This window comes from Cyrtonyx montezumae, unplaced genomic scaffold, assembly GCF_038088225.1.
Source record: "Cyrtonyx montezumae isolate F1298 unplaced genomic scaffold, pur_monq_1.0 scaffold_1, whole genome shotgun sequence".
Lineage (NCBI taxonomy): Eukaryota > Metazoa > Chordata > Aves > Galliformes > Odontophoridae > Cyrtonyx > Cyrtonyx montezumae.
The window spans coordinates 19,922,335-19,948,296 of NW_027071825.1; the positions used below are offsets into that span (position 1 = coordinate 19,922,335).

At 37.1% G+C, this 25,962-nt stretch overlaps 1 protein-coding gene across 2 annotated transcripts in view; it reads right to left on the reverse strand.

Annotated features, from left to right (window-relative positions):
* The window catches only part of NR5A2 (nuclear receptor subfamily 5 group A member 2), an 82,858-nt gene that overhangs the window by 5,268 nt on the left and 51,628 nt on the right, over positions 1–25,962 (reverse strand). For both annotated transcript variants that reach the window (XM_065742979.1, XM_065742970.1), the window contains one exon: positions 18,448–18,595. In XM_065742979.1, coding sequence (XP_065599051.1) covers positions 18,448–18,595 — 148 coding nt within the window. The remainder of the gene's footprint in view (positions 1–18,447; positions 18,596–25,962) is intronic.

The window sequence follows — 25,962 nt, forward strand, 5'->3', positions numbered from 1 at the left end:
CACTTTTGCATATTTTTCCCAAAAATGGGTCTGGTCTTTAGAGGGGAAAATATTTAGGTTTCAGAGAGGTTTACTCCCTCTCATATTGCAAACATGAAATACTGAAAATTTGGTGGTGTATTAATCTGTAGAGAGATTCTCTTGGCCTGGGAATTCTGAAAAGCAAAATGAAAGAGAATGAGAGATTTAAATCTGAAAAAATAGTAACTCCTTAGGAACAGCATAAATGTTTCACAGATAAAGCTGGTTAAATATTGCTGCGCACATCTTTTATCAGGCAACTTTTCCGTGTACAGCGAGGAGCAGGTGCACACACAGATGCATCAGCTTCCACTGTGGATTTTGCACCACTGCAATTTATGGCATTACAAAGGTGAAATAAGGTTATGTTCAGGATTCTCTGAGGGTAGAAGTCCCTAATCTTTGTGAGGCTGAAAATGGACATTCCAGGCAGTAAGATTTGAACTTCCTTGCCTTGAAAGGGTTCAGCCCTACCCATATAAGGAGGCTAAGGGATTTTATTAAAACCCAACAGGCTCCAGTGCTTAGCAACTCTTTGGAATGGTCAAAAAAAGTATAGATAAAATATGATGTTTTCTAAACTCTAGTGTAGTGTTTTGGCCAGGATGGCCTTCAAGCTCATCTCCAAGATATTTGTCTATTTTTTCCAACTGGACTGGAAATTTTGTCGATAGGATTTGATATGTGATAAAGAAATATTTGAGAGCAAGAGTACTAATGGTTGATAAAGTGCCAGTTTGAAAATTACTCTTGATTTTCTGTAGTTTAAACAAGAGCAGTATAGCACATCTGCCATGAAAGCAGATATATGGCATTGTGTCTAAGCTTTCTTGACAAGCAGACTACTGTAATGAAGGAAGGTCTGTGGTAAAGATGAACTCCCTATGGCAAAATTCCCCTTGATTTTATTAGAGCTTGTTTGTACTGAGTATTGTTTACTCAGAAGGCACAGGGAACAAATTATTTTAGATGTGTTTATTAATTGATTGTAAGGCGTTATAGTCAGCGCTTCCCAAAACTTGAAAAACTACATTTTAGCAACAGAAGTCACTTATGTTTTCTTAAAATTCCCAACTCTGAAGTAAATACATTGAAAAATTTCCTGTTTTCTGAAGGATTCTTTCTCTGGCAGTGGTTAAGCTGTAACAGTGTAAAGATTTATCTCTGACTGTTTATGAGGGTCATAAAGTAATTTTCATCTTCAGTTGAACATAACATCAGATAATGGGCACGTTGTTTTGAAAACATGAATTAAATTATTCTCTAGCAATGCATTTAATTCATAGCTAAATGTTAGGCAAAATAAAATGTATTTCTATGGCAAGAATTAGATGCTAATGAGAAAGGGGGCTGTAATTCATACTCTGAATGGTAATCCATCCCCCATATTTGGTCTTGGCAGACCTTTGATTTGTTTCAGAACAACTCAGAAATCAACTAAAACATATTTTGATGTGGTTTCATAGTGATAGACTTCTTTCTAGTGTTATTTAAAATATTGAGGCATATTTTTTCTATACCAAAAAGATTGTAAAATGACAGATTCTTACTGAAAATTTCAGTTTCTCATCTCTATTATGTCCTGTATTTATTTACCAGTAAAAAAATCTTATAATTGCTTTTGCTACTGTTAGCTCTGCAATGAAAAGGGAGCTAGGAATTACTTATCTGAGTTCTTCTCCTTACACAACTGTGAAAATATTTTACTAAATTGCAGGTGTTTCTGTTCTTGCACTCTCAGTGAAGTCAAAGGACAACACCTAATTTGATCTCTTCAGTCTTTATGACTGGTGTAATTACTGACTGAGTCATCATTCAGGAAAATAAAACAGCTTGACTTTCAGCAGCTCAGGCTGGGAGTTTACTGACTTTAAATTTAAACAAACAAACAAAATCTCCACCTGCTTCTCATTCTGGCAATGCAGGAATGAACATCCTTATACCTTTCAAATGACGCATATGTGATATGGCAGTCATTGAAACACAACAGAGCAGGATCCTGCCAGGCCTCTTCTGGAGGAAGAGCTGCTCACAAGTTCTGAGCCCAAGTCCATCGGCAGCTATACCTCTAAATGTAAAGTCCAGTGCTTCTCGTTGGCGCTCATGAGGAAAAGCGGGACTAGGTACAGGAACACAGCTAGGGCTGTGGAAAGCCAATGGGGAGAGCAGGCTATCCTGGAGGAAACATGGATGGACTAGATACTCCAGATCCAAGTAGTTATTGCAGCTAACATTTCATTTTAGAAATGTTTTATCTGCAGTACCTCCTCACTTCCTTTTACTCTTCAGTTCCCTACATGCCTGGAGTTATATTTCTGCTGATGTTCTAGACTTGTCCTCAGATTAGGTGAGCTATGCAGCATATGCTTGACTCTGCTCTGCCTAGCTGGGACTGAATGCAACCTGTATGTTGCCTGAAGGCTTATTCTGTTGGTATTTTAATCCATGCTTAGCATTCACTGATGTAATTAGGTTCCACATAAGAGAGTTGCTGCTGCTTTCTTTAAGGGCACAGCAGAAGGACAGGAATTTCAAAGAATCACTGGGTCTGGAAAAGACCTCTAGGATCATCGAGTCCAAGTGCTGACTCACTAAACCATGTCCTTCAGTGCCACATCTACATGTTTCTTGAACACCTTCAGGGATGGTGACTCCACCACCTCCCTGGGCAGCCTGTTCTAACACTTGACCACTCTTTCAGAGAATAATTTTTTCCTAATATACAACCTGAAATTCTTCAATGAAGAAGTGGGGTCTCCCACCTCTTCAGAGGAGGATCTTAGCTATTACTGGCTACAGGATGTTCTTATTGGAGCTATGTTCCAGGTTGCAGCTGTGCTGATGCAGAGAAAAATAGAACACAAGGGTTTAAGCCCAAATTTATAGCCTGTTTCCAAGCTGATTGTGAGACATGGTGAGACAGCTACCTGGTCTGACATGGTTTTCTGGTTGCTGCTTCCAGGATTGTTTGATCTGGTGACTCTTTCAGTTAACCTACAGATCAGACCTAGAAAAAATGGCTCAACCCAAGTCTTTTTTTCAGGGACAATTTCTTTAACGCTGTCCTGTACAGCCATGATCATATTTGCATGCAGGCATGTGTTGATAAGCTGGGTCTGAAACAGTTTAGGGAAGGTCTCATGGATAAACTAAGAAAGAACATAACTTAAAATTATTTTTCCTAACTCCTCACCTATACCCAGATCCTTAGTATATGCCTAGGCTAGAAATGATTGCCTTCCAAATATTCAGTTGGAGTAAGCACAGCTAAGAAAACCAGTACAGTAATTGTCATGGTATCAGCAGGCTTCAATATATGCATGTTTAAACGTGGGCTGACCTACAGCCCTACCATTAGTTTTATATTACATGGTGACCAAAGAAGAAGCATTACATTTGAGAAAATAAGGAAATTAGAGTTATGGTAAGAGTTAACGAAATAAGAATAAACAGTAAATTTAATGAACCAAGTGGTTTCCCAAATTAATTTCTGAAACATCACTTTAATCTTCAATAACGCATGAAAAATACAGGATTGTTGATATTTTAAAGAAACTGGCTGTCAGCGTCTACAATTTGTAGGGTGTGAATAGTTTAAAATGTCATTAATATTTATGAAGTTCCTATGAATGGTGATAGGGGCATCATACAGAATCTTTGAAGTTATGAACTGAGGCAGAAAGGGTGTTGTATGCAACTTGCAATAAACGGCTGTGCAGTATAATGGAAAGAGGAGCAAGGAACAGCCTATTGTTTGAATGAGAAGCAGCTGAATGTTCAGAAACAAAAAAAGAATGACAATTTTAGAAATTTACTTCCTTCTAGAAAAGTTTGTTCTGCCTTTGCTTAAACATTTTCTGAATTATTAGATTTATATTTTGCACTCATGAGAAGTTTAGACATCTATTCTTTTCCTCCCTATTCTTCTTCTGCTACTCAAGTACTGCTCAAAATAGGAATAATGGACCAGATTAATCTCAGAGATGTTTCTGCTGCTGTCACTGGAACTACAGCAAAGGGGAATATAGTCCTAAAAGAAGTAGTATAAATATTTTCTGGAAAAATATCCGATATAGATTTCTACTGAGGTTAAAAAACAGAAGTGCAGCTGCCACTGAAACCCTTTTGAGTAGCAGGCTCTATCCTTTTATAAAGCCCATCTGTCTCTACAGAGTATAAAAAATGCATGATCATAAAAAGCAGTGCTCCTTAGGGGAAAAATCTCTCTGTACTAATCTTGTAGTCACTTTACAAAACAGTTTTAAATCCCAAATTTGCATTTGATTTTCAGTCAGGAACTTTTGTGGTTTTTACAAAGTTTTCTTATTCCATTAGAATAAGATATGAGGTACAGTTTGTTCAGGTGGCAAGTCCAGACTATGAATAAACCAACGTTATCATATGAAAGAGAATTAAACAGGCAGATCCAAGTGGGGATATATTAAGCCAAATTTAAGCTCCAGTAGTTGAATTTAGCCTGTACTAGATGTCTGGTTTGCCTCAGGATATATTCAGCTTTTCAGCTAATCGACTGAGGAAAACTGCCTCAGGTATGATAAAATTTACAAGACAGCTCAGTCGAATAGTTCTTGTTATAAATACTAGCTTAAAGGCATTCTTCTGGTCTTTGGGATCAGGACTGCATTTGCATTTAATTATTATATTTCAAACTTTTTTGAACTTGATTAAAAATATTAGGCCAGCCAATTATATTATTATAGTGGTTTATAGGTAGGAACAGAACTTCACACCACTTTTTTTACTACTTGGTGAATTTTCTTTGCACTTTTCCTTCTGTTTATATTCATAGTCCCACAGGAGTGGAAACCGTTAATACGTATTTTCTTTAAAAGAGGAAAAGCAAAGGTGTTTTAGTGCTGTTCTGCTCTAAGGGGTGCAGAACTGTACCACAGCTCTCTGTTAGTGTAATCAACAAATAACTGAGAACGTTGAGTCCTTTGCCATATTTCAGACAAGGACCAGTGTGATACAATCATCCAACCTTTTTTTTTTTTTTCAAATGTTGATTTAAAAAAAAAATCAGCAAAATGACCACTTTTTTATATTCTTATTTTGAAACAATCTGAAGCAAAAAGGTGTTTCACCACCTGCAGGAATTTCGTGATGGGCAGGACTGAATTGCCATTTGTAACAAAATTTCTATTTTATTTTTCATTTTATATTACAAGATTTCCATGTTGCTTTTACAATTTTTGTATTACTGATTTTGATTTCTTTCCTTGGATGTTAGTTTTCCTAAAAGTTGTGTCCAGGGCAAGAAACGTGGCTTTCCTCTAACCTCGTGGCCATGACAGATGATGGATGTACATTTTGTGGGATGCAATTCATGTAATTGCATGTGCATTCTTATGTTTTAGTTTCATGGCAGTGCACAGTCTTTCAAATTTTAAGGTGTTCAGCAACAAATAGTACATTCATAGGTGTAAATCAGCACAGTCTCCAAGTGCCAAGGTAATCACTGACTCCTCCAGCACAGCCTGCCCTGCAGGAGCTCTGTGCTTGAGGATGCCAATGGCCTGAACATTTTTGGAGCAATGCTCTATAACATTTACTTTTGTTCTTGGCATTCCTGCTTTACATTCACTAATTGAAGTTAATGTGTTTCCACTGGCAAATGAGTGTGTTTTAACTAAAAATTATACTTCCCCTCTCCCGACCCTCCAACCAAGTATAGAAAAGTTTTTCTTAGTGCACAGTCCAAGGAGTACCTCTGAGCCTGAAATCATACTGTAGTACCTTTCTAATCTCTGCTCTGTTTGTGAGATTAATGCAGATAATGTTGGCCTGTTCACCATAATCAGACAATTTACTTGATATAATCTAGTTCAGTAAGCATGAACACAACTCTTACCACTTCTTTCCAACCAAAACTAATGAGCTTACAGTGAAGGATAGCCCAGCAATACGTTATTTTGATATTCATTTCCTAGGTCAGCTTTGGGTTTAAAAAGAATAAAAATAAAAAAAAGGTCCCAGCACAGAAAAGACAAATCAAGGCTGACACCTGGGTAAAAAATCACGTACTCGAAAAACTTGACATGGAATCCAGTGATGTCAGAAATCCCAGCTACTTGATGTTTCAAATTCAGACATTCTTCATTTAGACCAAAATAACAGACATTTATAGTGTACCTTACTGCTGGTGACTATTTAACAGCTAGGTGCTCTCACAGCATGGTACTGTTTATGTGCTCAGTAATGAAAGTTCGCTATTGATTTTTCTGTAGCTGCTTGTAACTATTATAGTTGATACATCAATAGAAAAGGAAAGCACAATGTTTCATAGCAGGCAGAAAATCAGAGAATACATGATGCTGTGACAGTAAATCATGGCATAATCTCAAGAATTGATAGATGGTTACTGCTAACTTGAAACCCATGGCTTTCTCTGAAAAGACTGGCCTATAATCGCCCAATATGTTCTAACAGACTGACTGCCAGTAATAGTGGTAAAGGACACAACACAATGTTTCATCTTCAGAATAATGGTTTTCACAAGGCAAGTTGTTTTGTTGTGGTGGAATTCATTTTGTGCGTTACCACAGAAGGAGGGCAGAAAAGTGGTTTGGATGCAGTTTAGATTACCAGTTAGAGGTTGTAGGAAAAAGATTATTTTATTTTCAGGAAAGCACAGAAGGGTTATGGTCAAAAGAAAGAAAGAAAAAAAAAGAGGAAGAGAAGTTGTCATTAATTTTTAACTTGCAAAAGTCTGCAGTTAGTTGAAAAGGAAACACAAAAGACCTGATTATTCTTGAGATCAAAATATTGGAGCTGTTCTGTCAAGAAAGGCAAATGCAGAGAAAATAACTTTACCACAGCTGTTTCCAGCTCCACAGCATCCTGAAAGGGTGCCGAAGGCACGTAAGTAATTGAAAGCTCTTTTAAGTGTCTGCTTCTCTCTGCCACATTTTTGAGGGGCACGACACACTTAAAATTTTACAGTATGCCTAGTGAGGTTTTAGCGGGAAAGTTCTAATTGCTTTGTTCCCTCTTTACTCCCTGGATCGACTCTGGTATTTTTCTATGGTTTTAATTAATTATGGGCTCTTACTTTCCTCTCTCAAAGCAGGAAGTGGGGAAGAATGACAGGTAGAAATGAGTTGGCCAGCTGGAGCGCAGTGGGCAGTTCAGAGGATACTGGTCCCACAGTAGCCTCTTGGCAATGTTGCTCTCTGAAAGAATACTTCCAGTGTGCAGTACTGTTTTCCAGCACTTCTTTAGGAAATGTAAGTATGATATCTGTCCTTTTCAACATTGCCAGTTTCTCTGTTCTCTAACACCAAATGTCTCCCTGACGAGATGCTTATAGCGAAGAGGAAGTGACTTTCTCAACCTACCCATTCAGCCTGCCTCGAGCTGAGCAAGAAGAACAGTTTGCCTCATGTGTTCTGTTCTGGGATATGGGTTTTCCCCCACTGAAAGACAGGTTGACATCACCCGTCTCATCCTGAGCAGTCCACTGATCTCTTACAATTTTTGGTGTTGGGAGAGAAGGAAGATACTGTTGTAGTGTAATTCACTGTTCTGATGCTGAAATTCATCTCCTTCCTGAAACTTGCCTTCAGCTGGCAAGCAGAGGTGTTGTGCAATGTATTTACAATATTCATCAATTGGGGATGATTCTAAATGTTACATTTTCCTTATTAGTCCTTGAGTAATCTTAAAAAGTGAACTCTTATAATTTCCTTACAAAAATGGCCTTGTGCAGACTAAACTTTTGGAAGTGACATGGACTGTATTTGGATTTATGTATATTTTTCAGTTTGCCCCATTCTTGATGGCTCTGCAAAGGTCCAGAGTAATAGGGGGAACTTCTGCTCTATGAAGTTCATCCAGCCTCAAGAGTGGCTTTGCCAGAACCTGAGGAGCTGCAGTATTTGCTTCCCTCCCTTTTCCTGACAACATAAGTCAGTGGGACATGCTCCAAGCCATGAGCTTGGGAACGAGTGCATCTGCACAGTTCCCTTCTGTGTCCCAATTCATGATCACAGCTGTGTTCGAGGGTGACCTGTAAAGTTTGTTTCTGAATTTTCTTTCATTGTTTCTTTCCTGTTTGCCTCTGTTTCCTCCCTCTCTCACTTGACTTTGATCACAGTTCCATGGTTTCTCTTTCCTTCCAGTCCTTTTCCCCCTTCTTGGTTCCTGTTCTGGCCAGGTATCCTCTTCTCTACCATTCTCCCATTACTCTTGCAATTCTTTCCATCCCCTGGCTTCTGTTCATTCCTCCTGCAACTACTTTTCAGTGCTTCTCTGTTGTGTTTCAGCTCTCTTTTTCCTGTCTTAGAGACAACCATTGCTTTTGTTTCCTTTCTAGCATCTCAGGTGGCATAAGCATCAGAGGGATAAGAGAAAGACAGGGGAATGGAGCACATGTCTGCAGCGTGTCTCCAATGACTGGCTGACAGTAGCAAACAGCCTTTCAGGTAAGAGTCTCTGCAATGTCTATTTTAACTAGAAATAAGTGAGGAATGGTTCCTAATCCATAGGCTGTATCTTCTGGTATAGAAAGTATTCTGTAAGTGGTCTCTTACAGCAACAGTGAAGTGAAATTTGCCATTGCATTCCTTTAGTATGTTCCTCCCTCAATTAAGCATTTAAATGTATGACCTAATGAAATGCATAGAGTTGTCTCTATTAAAATTAAGTGTATTCAGTCATTTATTTAAATATTTATATATACTCATTTATTGCTAAGTGATACTGGGAACCTTGACTAACAAAAGCAAACTCTGATGTTAAGTGCTTATGCTAATACCAGCTAAAAAGTTCTGTATAACAGTATATTTGTTACATGTAAAATACATTCAAGCTTGTATTTTAAACATCTACAATATGTATGGAAGGTGGGATGAAAATTCCAGAAGTATTTCCAAAGCAGACACAAATGTAAATGCAATTTATTTGCAAGTGATTTTTCCCCCTTGTAGGAACTGTTTAAAAGCCATTCTTACTAGTATTCTGTGAACATATTAGAAAGTATAAAAGTGCAGAGCACACGGATTGGGTTATTCTGAAATCCCCACTGTCTGCACACAAAGGCAGCAGCACAGAATACAGATACTGCTTGATACTCATGTTTCTAATTACTTGTGAGATTTGTATCTAACAAATATACGACCTAATTTTCTCTCAAGAATCTAATCCTTTTGTTATTTCAAAACCTTTTAATAAATACATTTTTATTTAAAAAAAAGAGAGAAAGAGAGAAAGAAAAGGATGTTTCCTCTTCACTTGCTGAAGGAGGTTAATTTTTTTTCCATGACTTGCAACTGTCAGACAGATAGACAGTGTAAACCAGTAATTATTATATTTTATCAAATTCATGCCTCAAATAAAGCCATTGTACTCGGCAGATACTTAAGACATAAGTCCACAACAGTAATTACAGTTTCTGAAATAAAATCAGGATAAATCAGAAGTGATTATTAAATTTCCTCTATAATGTAGTTTATTTAAAAATAAATCTTTAATCAGTGATGAAATAGAAGGCTGTCTCTGAAAGTTCTGCAAAAAGTTTGTCATTCATGACTTTGACAGCCAAGGCTGAGAAGAATGATTGAAGACTTATTTCTTAAAAATACTGTTTTAATTCATAACTCTAAGAAATAATTCCAGTATTTTTCTATATATATGTAATTCATATGTTATCCACAAGAATAATTGATTAGACATTTCATCAAGAAAGATACCTGCAATATAGCTGCTTCCATGACTTCTTTCATTCTTCCTGCGCTGTTTGAAACCTGCATGGGAGGCTTGACTAAAACCTGTCAGCTCTGTGAAAAAGTGTTCTCAGGAGCAAAGGTCTGCTGATCAGAGCCTTCACTCATCATTTAACATCTCTAAGAACTTTCAGGGACTGATTTTTAATTATTTAATTGTGCTACAGATTTTGATAGATAAAGAAAAGGGAAGATGTCTTTGCTTTTGTTTCTCTACAAAGAAACCAATAAAAACAAAGAACTTACAAAAAAAAAAAAGGGCAAAAGGAAATTCACTGTGTCCTGCATGTTGCACACAATGCTACGATTCACTTATTTGGTTGTACCTTCCATAGTATCTTTAATACTCTGGATTTCAGAACTTTCTACAAAGATATCTATAGTTTTCATTTACTGGATAAAGTAACTCAGATATCATATAAAATTCTTCAGAGCTCCACAGTCTGTTATGGTGTCAGAAACAACCAGGAACAAGAGGGTTGATTTCTGTATTTCTATGTGCTGGCTTCGTGAATGGAGAAAGTCCTTCATAAGCTTATCCTAAAAAGATCTTTGTTTATTCTCTTTCATTCTTTCCCAGAGGATTAAAGTAGAAAAGTGGAACAGCTCTTCTAGTTGCAGAGTAGAGAAGACAGGCTGCTTTGCCAGAAAATCAGAGAAGAATTAAATGTTTCAGGAGCAGACTGGCTATTTAACTGTTCTACTGACCCACATCATCTGTAATGAGACAGTCATCCTTGGTTTCTGTAGTTAATGTGGGACGTGCAGCAGTGAGAGTCCATATGAATAATCACATTTGAACTTGGAAGATTGAACAAAGCTTCTAAAACCAGTGAAATTGGGAGACTCATGATGAATTTGAACTTCTTGGCTATGAAACTTACTTTCGCTGATATGGGTACAAGAATGGACCCATATAACCATTATGACTATCTTCTTCAACATTTTGCTCAATTCAAGCCATTGATCTCAATCTAGACAATTTGTACATTAAGTCTGTAATTTTTGATTGACTTATGTCATAATAATCTAAAGAATTGTTCATCTTGATTTCTAGAAACAGAGCCTCCATTTTATCCAGAGATGAGATCACCCAAAAGACAGCGATGTTCACCTTTAAATTGGCCTACTTCTAATACAATGAATCCCAAACTAATATAACATAGCTGGCCCTTAGATCTGTTTTCATAGTCTTCCATGGACTGTGCACAAAAGGCCTTGTTTGCTGGATTAAATTTGTAACAAACACCATGTAGCCCCACCATCATATTACATCTCAGTTACCACACTTTCTTCCTTTGACTTTGGGGAACACCACTGTTGTGACATCCTTCCAAACTCATCGCTTTGCTATTGTTTCATCGCTTTCATCAAACTCATCGCTTTGCCCTTTTCCTCTGCTACATCAGACGTGAATTGTGTTCACTGTCAAGGTCCTGTAGCTGTTTGTTCCGTATTTATCATCAACCATTCAGCATCATGAGGCTGCTTCCTGCCTCTGGCTTGCCCCACAATACCATCTTTGTCTCTCACCCACACCCGTTCCAGGCTAAGAGCCCTTCTGCTTTCTTCATTCCGAGTCATGCTGAATTGGAGTTCTCCCCAGCACTCTTTATCTACCTTCTTCATGTCCGCTCTCAAAGCTTTTACTGTGACAATTAGGAGAGGTGACCCTGGAGATGTGCTGGAATCACGCCTCTCATCTTTATCTATCAGTTAAAACCTAGCTATCATCACAAATGTACATCACAACCTTTAAAGGAATATAGGCTGCTACGAATTCCTCATCAGAAAATTAGAAAATGTTACTATTAGTAGTTTTCTCTGAGCTATGAGTTTGTCGCAGTGAAAAGATCCTCCTATGTAGATGTCTTATTTTTTGTTCTCTGGTGTCACTCTCAGCATTTCTGTGGCTGGGAATTAATTCCAACAAGTCTCCTATTTGAAATACTATTAGTACAGCAAAAAATAATTAAGAATCAAAGAGAACAAATATTTTGTCAGAAACTACTATGTGGGAAAATGTGCTTAAATAGATCTTATCTATCAGCCAGCTTTCAGCTAATAATAAATTATATTCAGTCCCTCCCTTGTTATAAATACATATTGATTAATTTTAAACTCTGAACTTCAGAATGAGTTATATCTGGTCATTGCTAAACTGCTCTCTTCACTAAGGGGAAAAAAAGCCCTCAACACCTATTATACTGCATTTAATTAAGACAAGCATCAGCTTTATGTACCATTATTTGCTTCTGCCAAGCCTCAATGGCATAAATATTGAACAGTCACATCTCCTGAATACTAATTTATCCTTCCTGAATTCCAAATGATTACATAAAATTTAGGAAATGTGTCTTTGCCAACATTATCCTCATGTACTTACCTAGTTAGTTAGATATGAGGTTAGCATATGAGCCTGAATTTGACAAGTGTGTGCAAACTATTTTTCTAGATTTCAGATGTGATGTGGGGAAGCCTGAAGAACCTGGCTGAATACTAATTGTACAGAACCCCTTGACTGCTCATTCATCAGGTTCTGTCTTAAAAGTGCTCTTCAGTGCACTTTGGATGAATATGAAAAAGCTGCCAATGGATTTTATAACACCATCTCATAATAATGACACAAGTATAAACACGTACTATTGATAGCATATGTATGCCGTCAATTGTAAAAATATTTGTATATTTACAAACTATGAAAAGTATAAACTGCTAAAGTGAGCATTCTGGCTTCAGAGCTGTCTGAAGACTTAAGACAGTCTAAGAGACTTGAGTGTTGTCTGGCACATGAAGTAAGAAGAGGATAAATTGGTGTGGACCAGTCTGTTCCTGGATAAGTGCTCCACCGAGGACTTGCATAGGCTTGTCAAGGCAGTCTTTGTCATGCAATACTATTCACATTCAGAGCACTCACTTCAGATCTTGCACTGCAGGTGCTACTGAAGACAGAGTTGTTTTCTGTTAATTTTCGTTATCTTACCAAATAAATACTAGTTCCACTTTACAGAATGGAAATCTTTGTCCCTGAAAATTATAAATGGCTTACACTTATCTAATAAGAGTATGAGAATAGCCACTCTGGCTCATCTAAATTGTGATCTCATCTTTGACAGCGACCAGGAACAGATGTCCTAGGGAACCGTGTAAGAAGAAAACATGGAGTGATCCCTACTTGCAGCAACTGCTGAGTTTCCAAACAGCTGGAGGTTACAAACAGCCAGAACTAACAGTTCTGTGTATTTCATAGGTTTCAGTGGATTGTCCACTGTGTAATTTCTCCAACTGGCTTTTATCACAAAAACTCGCAGCATCTTCTACATCTGCTGTCTTGAAGAATAAGTGGTGTGACATTTTGAGCTGACTAACTGCTAACTTATTTAGTTCTGATACTAAAAGTATCCAAATGTTGGGAGGGTAGAAGAAAATATTTCGACTAGTTCTTTTTTCATAGTTACGTTCTCATTCTTCCTGGACTAAGCTTTGAAAAGTTGGTGCAGTTTCTTTAACTAGAAAGTGTAAAAGGCACATCTACAGTTTTTGAAAGTATAGCAGGATTATTAGGCAGGCTGCAAAAAAGATCCAAATATACATAAGTTTCTTAAGTTGTGCCATTGTATCACATTTTATGTTGTTCTGTTTCTTTCTGTGCCTTTAAGTATCATCAGTACCACCACCATGTAATCTGTATCCCTTGTTATTTTACTTCCAGTTGATGTTTATACACTAATTTTTGAGCTACGTACACTGCAAATTAAACCTTAAACATAAGCCATGGAATTGAAAATATGTACAGTCCAGTATTTCAACGTTGTCTGGTGCTGCTGTTTTTTGTTTGTTTGTTTGTTTTTCTTTTCTTTTTTTTTTTTTTTTTTTGCTTTTGTTATGTTTTCTGTATACTTATATAGCAGGCTCCCTGAAGCACAGACTCTAGCTAGTCTGTACATCTCTTAGACCAACAGTATTACATAAATACACTGAAAAGTGCAATAACTCATTTAAGTTTGTTGGTTTTTTTCCAACTCCAGAGTTTTTCATAACTGTGTTGATTTGATTTAATGGCACAAAATGAAACTAAGCACAGGCAGGCTTTGTGCAACTTCTCCTGCATGTTCTCAGGAAGCATCTCATTCAGCGTGTTTAATCTATGTGAAGATCTTAACAAGAAGCTTTTTTTCCAAAAGTGCCTACAGAGGAGCCCGATACTGAAATCTACCTTCCTCCCATCTAGAGTTGGAGGGAGACTGGAAGCATGGAAAGATTTGCTAATATTCTTCTTACACCCCCTGAAAAATAGGCATGTAGTATTGCCTACTCAGATTGGATCTCTGCTGAACCGTTAAGTAACTGGTGTGGTTTGTTTGAAAACTGAGTTCTTTCCCCTCCCCCCTTTCTTTCACCAAAAGGCCATTGTTTGCCATCCATAGCGATTAAATGTTTACCATTTCTACAGGTCCACAGGTCCCTCTTGTCTCACGTTAAGTGAGATGTGAGATCAATAGTGGCTCTGCAATTATTTGCCCATTGATAAAACCTTCATTTCTTAAATGAAGCACATTTATCTGTGTCCTGACAATGATAAGAGAGCAGTACCAGTCAGCTGCTGCCTACTGCAGCATTTAGGTCCAGGCAGACAAGTGCCTGGACATGGGTCAAATGATGTCTAACTTTCTTCCTATTGGCATTTCACTTTATAAACTGCTTTGATGGAAGGTTTGACAAATCATCCTTGCTGAGTTCAGATAATAAAAACTAGCAGGACAAATGGGAAGTTTTGGTAATAAGTGAACAGTGTCTGATTTCAGGTTAACCGACCAGTTTGTTATGCTACTGGATTGTGCAATAAGAAGAGATTTGTTGCATCAGAAGATGATGAAAAGTAACCTGTATTATAGACAGTTATTTGGTTCACAAATTAAAAAAAAAAAAAAAAAGGCATATAAATCAAATTGAGTGGTTGAAAAATTGATCTGAACTTCATTCCGTGATGGGAGGAAAGTCAAAGATACATTAAGACAAATTTTGGCTCTGATGAAATTAGTGAAAAATTCTATTTGACTTTAGTGATTCCAAGATTTCATTATAGTGAATTGTGGCAATCTATTTATTCTTCAGGATTAGAGAATTCAACATTTAAATAAATAATTAGAATAAAATATAGTAAAAATTCAAACTCTGACAGTGTAGGAGTTTCCAAACTGCTATCAAATTCATTAATGGTAATTCAGAGATAAACTGACTTTTTGATAAAATTGCTTTTCCTGTCTGCAATGTATTTTGGTTCAAACTAGCAAGTTTTAGACCTACTTTTTGTTGATGTGTTCTGTAGACTATGCTGGCTGTATGCTGTAGAAAAATTAGCCTTAGTATTAGTCTGCGATAAGGATAAAGAAATTACCTTATTGACAATTTGGCTAGCTTTAGAAAGCCAGGTATGTTTATTTTTATTTTTCAGGAAATTTGATTAAGACTTACACACCTATCTGAAAATCAGGTTTCTCAGACATTCTCTTTCTGTATTTTGGACATGAATTAAGAAATGCAAAACCTGCAGAGATAATGTGAAAAGTGGGTTTAACACCCAAGTTTCTCAAAGATTTCTTTCTTCTTTTCTAGTTCTTCAATGTGTGCCTGCTGAATATGTTTCCATCAACTGTTGTTTAATTACTTGCTTCTCCTTCCTTGAAATAAGTCTCTCAAATGCAACTAAGAAGTAAAAACAAAATCCAATTTTTATTTACGTCTCTCTTGAGCTACTGAATATTTTTTTTGAATATCGTAACACTGGGGGGGATACTTAAATTAAATTTTGATTTGGAATGTACCAACTTCACCCCCTTCCTCTGCTGGAATTAAGAGAATATATCTCTTACTCCTTTCCAGGGCCCAGCAGTGAGTAGACTGATAGCAAGAGAAACTACCGAGGATGGACAGACAGTCATTGAAGTATGAAGATATGTCGGTGTGACGTAGAATTTTTTTAAGTACAGAGGTAAAGTGGCTTTTTATAACTGATAGAGGAAATTTATAAGTTACCTAATTCTAAATGTATTAATTCTAGGTAGGCTAAACTAAAGAGAGTTCACACCATCTAAAAATTAAATTACCACAATATTTTGGTTTCTTCAACTTCATCATTATGTACTTGGTAAGGTTGCTTAGATGGGACAGATGAAAGAGGAGTAGATCTCTAGTGCCTGGATGTGCCGCTCACTGCAGTGAGTGCAGTATGGCTGCAGAAAGAGCTGTCCACTGCTGGCTTCATACAGAGGCTGTGATAAACATTCATGTGTCTAAGCTTCAACAGCATCTTTAACACTTCTGGAAACCAAAACCATTTTCTTGTATAAAACTTTTGGAACCTCTGGAAAATATATAATGAACAGTTCACCTCTCTCATTTAAAACTAGAAAGCAAGACTGATATGATTTAATTGTGAATTCAAAATTTTTTCAATATGCTACGAGCTTTGAATATCATTTTACTTTTAGCTTACTAAGCCAGTCACTTCTGAAATGTCAGATAAAAAAAAAAGGGACAATGTTATTTGCCCTCAAAGAGACTGCCGTCCTATGAAGGTACAGACAACGTGGTACAGTCAGGAATAACAAACAGCTTTACAAGACAGCTTTGCAACTGTGGTTATAAAAAAACAAATGGTTTCTCCTCAGTAAATGAATGTTGTGGATTACTGACTTTTTGCTACCACACAAACAATAGTATAAGGCTTTACTGGTTTGGTTAACTCTGTGGGGAGGACATCCTTAGAAATGAGAAAGGTTGGTATGTGCTGATGTGCTTCTTATTCCATTAAATGTTACAGAGTCTTATTTTCAATGAAAGTCAGCTCAGATTTTTGAAATATTGTTTTGATTAATAGTATGTTTTCAGCATTTAGTTTATTGTTGAGATGCTTGAAGAGACAAAGATATGCATCAATCTCAGTACTGAGATACAATAATTGCTCCTGACTATTTCCACAGAATTTGCTGCTTAGCTAGTTTCTACAACTCTGCTGAATGCTTACTAGTATTGTTAGGTACTTTAATGTCTTAAAAAACCCAACTCACTCAATTTCAGCCAGACAATTCATACTTTTGGGCACAAAATTAGGTAGTTAGCTGGAAAAGGTATCTCTGTTTTTAATTTCATTTTTATCATCATTCTCTACAAATATTTGCCTTAGTTCTCTGTGTCAAGGGGCAACATCATTGTATTTTACTGCTTACAGAATAACATCTAGTTTTGACTATTAGCAAATTGAGTTATTCAGTGCACTAAATAGTGAATTGATAGCTGCAAAGGTACTGACCCTTTCTTTGCTATATTCTTTCCATAAAGAAGTAATATGACTACAAGGCTCCCATTAGCAGCAGAACTAGCGTTTTTTATGGTGGCATAAATGAGAGAAAAGTGCTATTTGTGATAGGAGAGATCTTCATCTTAACTTTCCATAGCAGATTCAAACACTATAAATACCACATAGCAGAACATATTTCAAAGAGTAATCGAGTCTTTACTGTGTATGCAAAATGTCTTATTCATTCAACTGTATAATAATAATATTTATTATTATATTATTATAATAATTAAATTGCAAAATCCTATTCCTTTACAGAAGATCTTAAAAAAAATGATAATTAAAGAACATGGTCATTAAATGTCACCATTGATGATATTTCTTTCATTGTTGTGCTTGGCTCAACTGTTTATTATCTTTGTAGACAAAACAACTTTTGAGCAAAATAATAATTTTGGCTTTGGAGAGATGGCTGGATCTGACCTTATTTGTGTTTTTAAATCTCTCATTTCAACTGCCTACCAGTAAATAATAAATTAACTTAACCAAAGTTTATTTAGATCAGTTCTATTAAGTCAACTCCATGAAAACCTGAAAGAGAAGACAGGCAAAAAATCTGTTCTGATGAAGTCAATAGGAATTCATCTCCCTAAGCCTTTTTTTTTTTTTTTTTTGTTCCTGGCACTGGTGATTTTTCTTGACTGATTCATTGAAGGGGACCGGTTTAACTAATCTGTCTTGCATAGGTATCTTTCCCATTCTGTGTCCTCTTTGCTAGTGCAAAACAATCTTCCCTTTAAAGGTTATTTCCTACCTAGATTTGACATAAAGCTTTTATCATTAATCTGCACTTCAAGAGTTCCTTTCACTTTGAAAAGACAGTGAGTTACATTCCTGATTTATGTGTTACAGTCTGACAGCCATATGCAAACAAGACTGTTTGTACTTACCAGAAGCACCTTTAAAAAAGAAGGATAATTTAACTACATCTCCACATCATCTGCTTTACATAAACATATTCAATATCATAAAAATATGCCAATCAGTATTTTCTTCTGTCCTCTGGAATTTATAATAGAATATTATCTTTGTTTAGGAATATTCAGAAAGCATGTAGAGTGAGCTTGTAATACTCTACAGAATTCTGTATGTTTTAGGAATCACTTCAAAACCCACGTTTAATCTTCCCATTTAATTCTCCTGCATGTGAGTTAAAAGATGACCACCTGTTTACTGTGGACCTCATAAAATGTGTTTTAAAATCATATTTGTTTTTCAGGAGAAAATAACAAAAGACAAATATATTCAGTGGTTTTAGGGGAAAAAGAAACAACACAGCAGCAGTAAGGAATAACGGAAGCATGAAGAGTAGAATTTACCTACCTAAACTAAACAGCACCAGGAATTTGAGGCATACAAATTCTCGTAGATCAAACTGCAGGGAACGGAGCTTTGCTACTAGTTCTTGTGCGTGGCTCATAAGGTTGTTGAGGGTGGCTCCAGCTTGTGACGCTATTACGGAATAATCTACCTGTAAAAGAGAATTACATTTCTGGCTGATTTCTGTCTGTGCCCACAGAACCACTTTAGAATATTTCAAGTAATCACATGTAGCCAGGATACTCCCAGATGAAAGAATCACTCTCAATTTAATGATGTTATCAAGTCAGGATGATTTTATATACAAACCCATTTTAGCACAACACTATGTATTGGAATTATTATTAAACCATACATCTTAATGGTATGTCACATCACTGTGAATGCTGGTTTGTCTGCATTAGCTTGTGTTAGAGGCTTTATATATGGCTATTGCTAATGACACTGGGAGCTATGCCACTTTTTAGTTTGTTTTATGCAGTTGGTGTCTCCTGTACTCTTTGAAATTGTATGATCTTGCGGAAAGACACTGATGAAGTTGGGCTTTGCGCCCACTCCAAGTGTATTAGTGCAGAGGGATATAAATGTACTCATGGGAAATTATGTGGTGCCCATAACTTTGCCAGAAACATCTATTCAAGTCCAGAAATGTTGGTGTGTATTCCCATAGGAAGTGGAGGTATTGTGAGGGTGTTTTCTCTACTCTTTAGCTACACAAAATCCTGGCACTTGCTGGTGTTGGCTCCAAGGGACCTGTTCCAGCAGTTCCTCCTCTGTTATGGGAGGAGGAGTGAGCAGGTGCATGGCACAGGCCAGCTGCACCAACACTGTCCCAGGCAGCCACCACAGCACATGAAGCACCTTGATCTGCAACGCAGTAAAGAGCATGACTGCAGGGAAGGTCTACTGCCCTTGACATGCTGCCCTCTCCTTCTTGGAGGCACTGGCCTCCCCACAAGCTGTCCTAAATGACTCTTGTGTGTAGAGACCCAACAGAAAGCTGTGATGAATATACCATATTTCAAAAGGGCAACATTGATAGGCCAAGAATATTTTAAGCCCTTCCTGTCTGATAAACCCAATGGCAATTCTTGAAATCAGGCAACCTTTGCACACTAGAACATTTTAATGGAAATGCTAGTGTCATTAGGGGGTGCATCCATGCAAATGGCTGCACCAGTCACTGCTGCTCTGAGGATAGTCACTGCTAACTTCCACAGACTTTGTCATGGGATGATGAGAACTGAGACATACTCAGGCTCTGTAGCCTCAGGGAATGACGTGATCTAGAGATAAAGTGCAGGGGCTGTGATGTGTTAGGTGTTTTCAGAATGTGTTTCTTAACCAGCTATTCTAATATTTGCGGAGCTTTAGTCTCTTAGGGGCCTCCACAACAACAGGGGAATTGACAGCCATATTTCATATAACCACACATAGGTGAAGCCTGGCTTTAAACTAAGACAAAGCCCAATGTTAAGTGCATACTCTGGGTTAACAATGCATTTGAAGATGTCTATGCACTAATCCAGTCTTTAAGGTCTCCCATAATAAAGTACTTAACAAAGAAGGACCAGATACCACAGGAGGAAATAGAACAGTACTGAAAGTTTTGTTTTTCCAGGCACTGACCCCTTAAAATCTGTATTTTCTAACTAACTGTTGTGGATACTGTATTTTGAAACATCTTTTTTCTTTATTTTAAAAGTGTTAAATTGATTTAACTCAATCATAAACAGCTGTAAAGCAAGAAGAAAACTCTAGGACTTAAACCTGTCAAAATTTCAGCCAGGAAAGGTAAGATAGATGATTGAAAAGGACTAAAAATAACCTCTCCTTGAGATAACCTTAATGTAATCAATAGGTTACAGACTTTAATAAGACATTTTATTATATATACTTAGTGCTCCCAAGACATGGATTGGAAGCAACTGTACAAGAAAAATGAAGTTACTCCTTTGGCATGACTGTTAAAAATAGCATTGCAGAGCATTTAGAGTTGTGCTTATGTTCCAATGAAGTCAATGGATTGTGATTAAATATACTAGGAGATAGATTTTATTGCTGTCTTTTATACTTGGAAACACTGAAGTGGTATTATTAAATAGTTTATTCAGGACCTAAGAAGTCATAGACTGAACTAGGATCTAATCTTTGCAACTTGCAGACAAACTGTCTTTCATAAAATGCATCAAACTTCATCTGTTCTCTCTCTCTCCCCCCCTCCACATACATAAATGTATTTTTTTATATATAAGGATATATGTTTATTTAAATAATAATAAAAAGTAGTAACATGCCCCACTTTTTATTCATAGAGCAGTTTAATATGGTGACATGATTCAACTACTTCTTATTGAGAAACTGGTCACATACAAATATCAACTCGTTCTCAACTTAATTTCCCTTTTGTAATGTTAATGCTTTGTTAAGTGGAGGAAGAAAGCTCAAAATCCCTCTCTGAGGTTCCAGTTTGAGGGGGAATATGCCTTTCAATTCATAATAAGAAGTTAAGATGTCTGGGTGTCAAGAATATCAGTGGCCTTAGTGCAGTAATTATGCCATAATAGAAAAGCCCAGTAGATGTCTGGATCTCCCACCATCCCTCTACTGGAGAGCTCTCACGCAACCAGCTACTCTTTCAGGTGCATTTAATATTTGCAACACCAGCAAATTTGTCTGGGAGGCAAGTCCTCATCTGCCACTCACCAAGAGCAGGCTGTATTAAATTTTTATATTTATTGACATTTCATTACCATAATTGACTGCAGTTGGTTCTCTAGTAGAAGGCGCAGGGCTGCCTCCTAAGCAGGAGAATTGGTCCCTTGAGTAGGATTTGCAATTAAAAACAATGCAGAATGGATCTTTTTTTTATTGTGTAAATATGATGAGTTGAATTTTCAGCTTTAACTAGAGAATACTGGGTGTGCAGAAGGCTTTTTTCAAGAGTGAGCAAAATTATGAGTCAGTGGAAAGACGACCCCCAAAGGTGTCAATCAGTTTGTACAAAATCAACTGTGCATGAAAAAGCCTCAGTTAATGTCTTTTTGGGAAAAAAATGGTCACATTAAAGAGTATACTGTCTTTCTTGTTTGGTTCTGTATGCAGAAACCAATACTAAAAAGGTGTATTAATTCTTTCACCTTTCAACTCATGATTAAACATGCTTTCAAAAGACAAAGCTTAAAAGGGCCTAGTTCTTGAGCAGAATGTTTACTTGCATACTGACATCATAATATTTACTCAACACTGTATGATAAATTCCATCTGGTAAAATCAAATAAACAAATGGCTTCCCAGTTATTAGTATTGCATAGTATAGCTGATTTTGGTATTGATAGTGACATGTTAGCTGGCATTTTTGAAAACAGAAGCTTCAGTGATACTTTCATATCACCATATGAAATAAAGCAATAGGCATAAAGTTATGTCTGCACAGATGAGTGGAGGTGTAAATTCCTCATATATGAGTACTCTGCTGTCTTGCATGATGAATATAGAAATGATAAAGAGGTAATGGTAGAGTTTTAATTGGGTTAGCTCAGCACCAAAGCAGTGCCAGCAGAACAGCACTGAATAACTTGTGCTGATACTTGTTCTTGCCATTCTGGTACTTAAACTTAATTGTTTAAGGTTAGTGTGGATATCACTGTATGTGCTATACTGCAGGCTGTGCTGTAGTACCATTTGCTAACTGTCATACTTAAATCTAAAATTAGGTACTAGAAACCCCATTCTGCTGCCACGTAACTTTGTGCTTAAAGTCCTCTCAATCCACCTTCCACTCAGAGAGCTGAACTGGCTCTAGGCATAGCCAGGACTACTGAAGTCATGTCCAGCTCATGCGACAGCTCTTTTAAGATTTATGGACTAGATTAGCTAAGGCATCTAAAATACCAGAATGGGAATTTTTTCAGCATTTAGCTGAGATGTGGGAAGTCCAGGGTCATATCTCCAGTCCAAAGAGCACATGAAATATGTTAGACTGTATCCTGGCAGCTGGAGCTTCTGTTGAAAGTCAGAAATATCAAGTGGCCTCAGATGAACCTCACATGTCTTACAGACATATTCTGATGAAGAATACTGGGCAGAAAGAGAGATCTGGGATAGAACCTCCAGCTTTGAATTCCTACTAGAAAAATGTGCTTAACTCTTTTCAGCAGGCAGCATTGATATAATACCCTTCTTCTCAGTATTTCTGATGGCTGCTTCTTACAGCTAACTCTGAGTTTGCTGGCATTCCCCCGGCTCCCTGTGTTGCAGAGGTAAGGACTGGGTAGATGAGGCTGCAGGCTTTGCAAGGGGGAATTCTGAGATATTAATGGCAAAGGAAAATTAAATAAAAAAGCTAAAGGTAAAGAGGATCATAACTGAAAAAGGGACTGTAGAGGGCATATGGCAATGCTGAGTATTTTTTTTTCTAAGTTCCTTTTGTTGAGCCAGTTCAAAGTGACTTAAATGTAAATGCCTTAAATGACATTGGAAGTAAGTTGGGTCAGTGCTGAGTGTTTATGAAAATTCCTAAATAATAGTACAATATATCTTAGTAAAGTACCTACAGTTCAGCAGCATTCAGAAAGTCAGCTATCAAAAAATGTCTCAACTGATAAGCAGAGCAGTGAAGAGATGGAAATGACTAATACTGCAGATTGTGTTTGTTGTTTGCTGTAAGTTAGATCACTGTGTTTTTGGCAGCAAACATCTGGGTGCAGCAAATGACCATCCTGATCCTCGCTCTGCTCTGTGCAACTCTGTCAGCGGAGCATGCTGCTGCCTGTGCCACTGCTCCCATCCACGGGTGACAACCTGCACTGGAAGCCCCGAAGCTTTTGAGTTGGCTCTAGTGTCTGGCTATGAGGCTGAGTGAGTGTTTCTCCCAGAAGAAGGCACTGAGCACAGTATATAGCAAGCAAGTTAATTTACTATCACAACCTTAATTACTTTCACTATTTCCCGAGGTAGAAGAGAATATATATTTTGCTGGCAATTGTGGTGGTTATTAAACTCATTTTCATATTTTCATATAATTAATGCTCTCATTAATTTAAAACAATGCTCACGTTATATTTCAAAGCAAATGAAGGTAGAAAAACACACAGGAGAAGTGCCTACACAAAAATCGAGGAGGATTCAGCACAGACAAAATCAGCAAATACTCATACCAGTTTTGGATATATTAATTAAAATTGTGATGACTTACACAGTGTAAGATGCTTGTCATTTTAACATGATATACAATAATAGAAGATAATGAACTATGTTGCCAGTGGACCTTTCCCCTAGGATAACGTTATTGTGCTTGCTAATTAGTTATAATATGCAAATAGTAACACCCTGAAGTACTGCAAGGTATGTCTAACTTTGTTTCAAAGAAGACTAGTACATCAAAATTGGAAACTCTGTGCCTTGTTGTTGATCACGTATAAATTCAATTTTAGAAGGTATATTTATGTCATAGAAGGTATGATGATTAAAGTATTTCTGAGAACTATTTTAACCACTAGTAATACATTTTCTACTTTAGGAATGGTGGTAGTCCATTCTTCAAACTATTAGTACAAAGATGTTAAAATGTGACTAACCTAGAGTACAGTAGAATTCATTTCTTTGCTTCAGTGTTGCAATGGACTTTACGTTTCTTATGTATAGAAAAGATGATATGCAACCGCTGCTGAATGTACAGTATTGCAAGACAGTTCATCAAAGGAAATGTTTTGTAAACATTTGGGCAACATCACTAGAACTGTGCTAATTCAGTCTGCTTCTTCAGGGGCTTTTAACTCTTTTGATTTCATTTTCCTTTCTTACACTCTTATATTAACCTCTTTTCTACTATGTTGAATTGTTTCCCAACAGTCCAGAAGACTGAATGCATTTATTTTGGATCCCAGAAGTATCACTGCTTCTATAGACTGCAGATGGTTGAGACAGATGGATGTATTGCTTCTGTCTTTGAACCGGAGCTGGAATTTTACCCTTTTAAGGTGCTATGATATGTTCATAACTGTATAGCAAAGCAAATGTGAATAGAGTTTTTCACAGATGTGTTCTTTCTCTAACATTCTTATAACTTTGTACAACAGTGCTACCTCTGCAAGGGTCATCCTTATTTGTGAAACAGTTACGTGCAGCCTACAATCTGGAAGTAAAGCTATTTCCTGAAAACCTTTTCGTCAGTAAGGCAAGCTGGTCACCTAGAAAAGCAGATTCTGTGAAGCCAATGAATTCACCTACATCAGGACAGTGGAAGCCTTCTCTGCAAGTGGTAAGTCTAAAAAAAATGTTGTTGCCACAGGAAGTTCCCCAGGCAAAGCCCCTATGTGATACCTCAACACCTTTCAATAAGGTACAGCTGAAAAAGCTACTGAGCATCGCATTTCAGTGGAGGTTCAAAACACAGAATTCTGATCAAAACTAAAGCCTGGTTATGATTTGCTTCAAAACAAAATACTGTTGAGATCTTGGTTAATCCTCATGTTCTCCTCAGGCATTCTCTTAGTGTATAAGTCCAGATGAGAGAATATATATATATGAGGTAGTGAATTAATCACTAGTTTGAACAATCTCAAGAAACATCAGATTTAGGCACATTCTCAGGCAGCCTTTTTAATCTGAAAAACTTTGACCAAACTCAGCAAATACAAGATTTGATTACATTGAGCAGTGAAGGTATGAACAAAATGAGCAGCTTGTGTCTGGGTAGCTGACCCTACAATTCTTGTGTTGTGTGTTGAATGCTGCCTGAAAATGTAAGAGCAGTGGCATTCTGTACAGGACTCCAGTATCTATCCTGTGTGTGCTGGATCTTGGAAACTGACTGTGTATTGTTGGAGTAGAAAATGCAAAAATAAAGTGCTCAAGTTGGATGCATTAGATTTCTACAATTGCAAATTGTCTGTTAAAATTACAAGGCACATGGCAAGCCTACTAAGCTTGGCGGATGGAGAGAATATTGGCAATGATTTACAATTAACTACTACATTGCAAATCACTTCTTGACTGCTTTCTATTATGAAATTTGGAGAGTTGTAAAATGTGTTTGTGCTACTTTATTTCCTTTTGAAATGGTAATTACTGCTGCTGAGGGGCAATAGTTAGTGCAGAAAATGAAGTGTGCAGCACAGGGAGGAACTTGTTTCTGAGGAACTGCTGAGGAATTGTAATGATATGAAAAAAGTGCTTCCCTGACATACATGCATGCAAAAGAGGTTCATTTATGAAATTCCAACCAAATAAATAACAAAATAAAGTAATCCACAGTCTTTTTGTGCAAGGGACGTAGTTGACTTCTTTGTTGCTGACTGCACTTTTTTTCCAATCAAAGTAGGAACAGTGGATTGACACTGGGAAAAACTCATAAGCCAATGGCTTGAGGGAAAGGCAGATGTATGGTAATGTGATAAGAATGCCCTAGGGTAACAGGTTTGAGCCGATGCGTTTGAAAATTATTGAGTGTGCTTCTAACTACTAGTCCATTTTAGATACCTAGGATAGAACAAGAAATGATACAGCCCTGGAGAG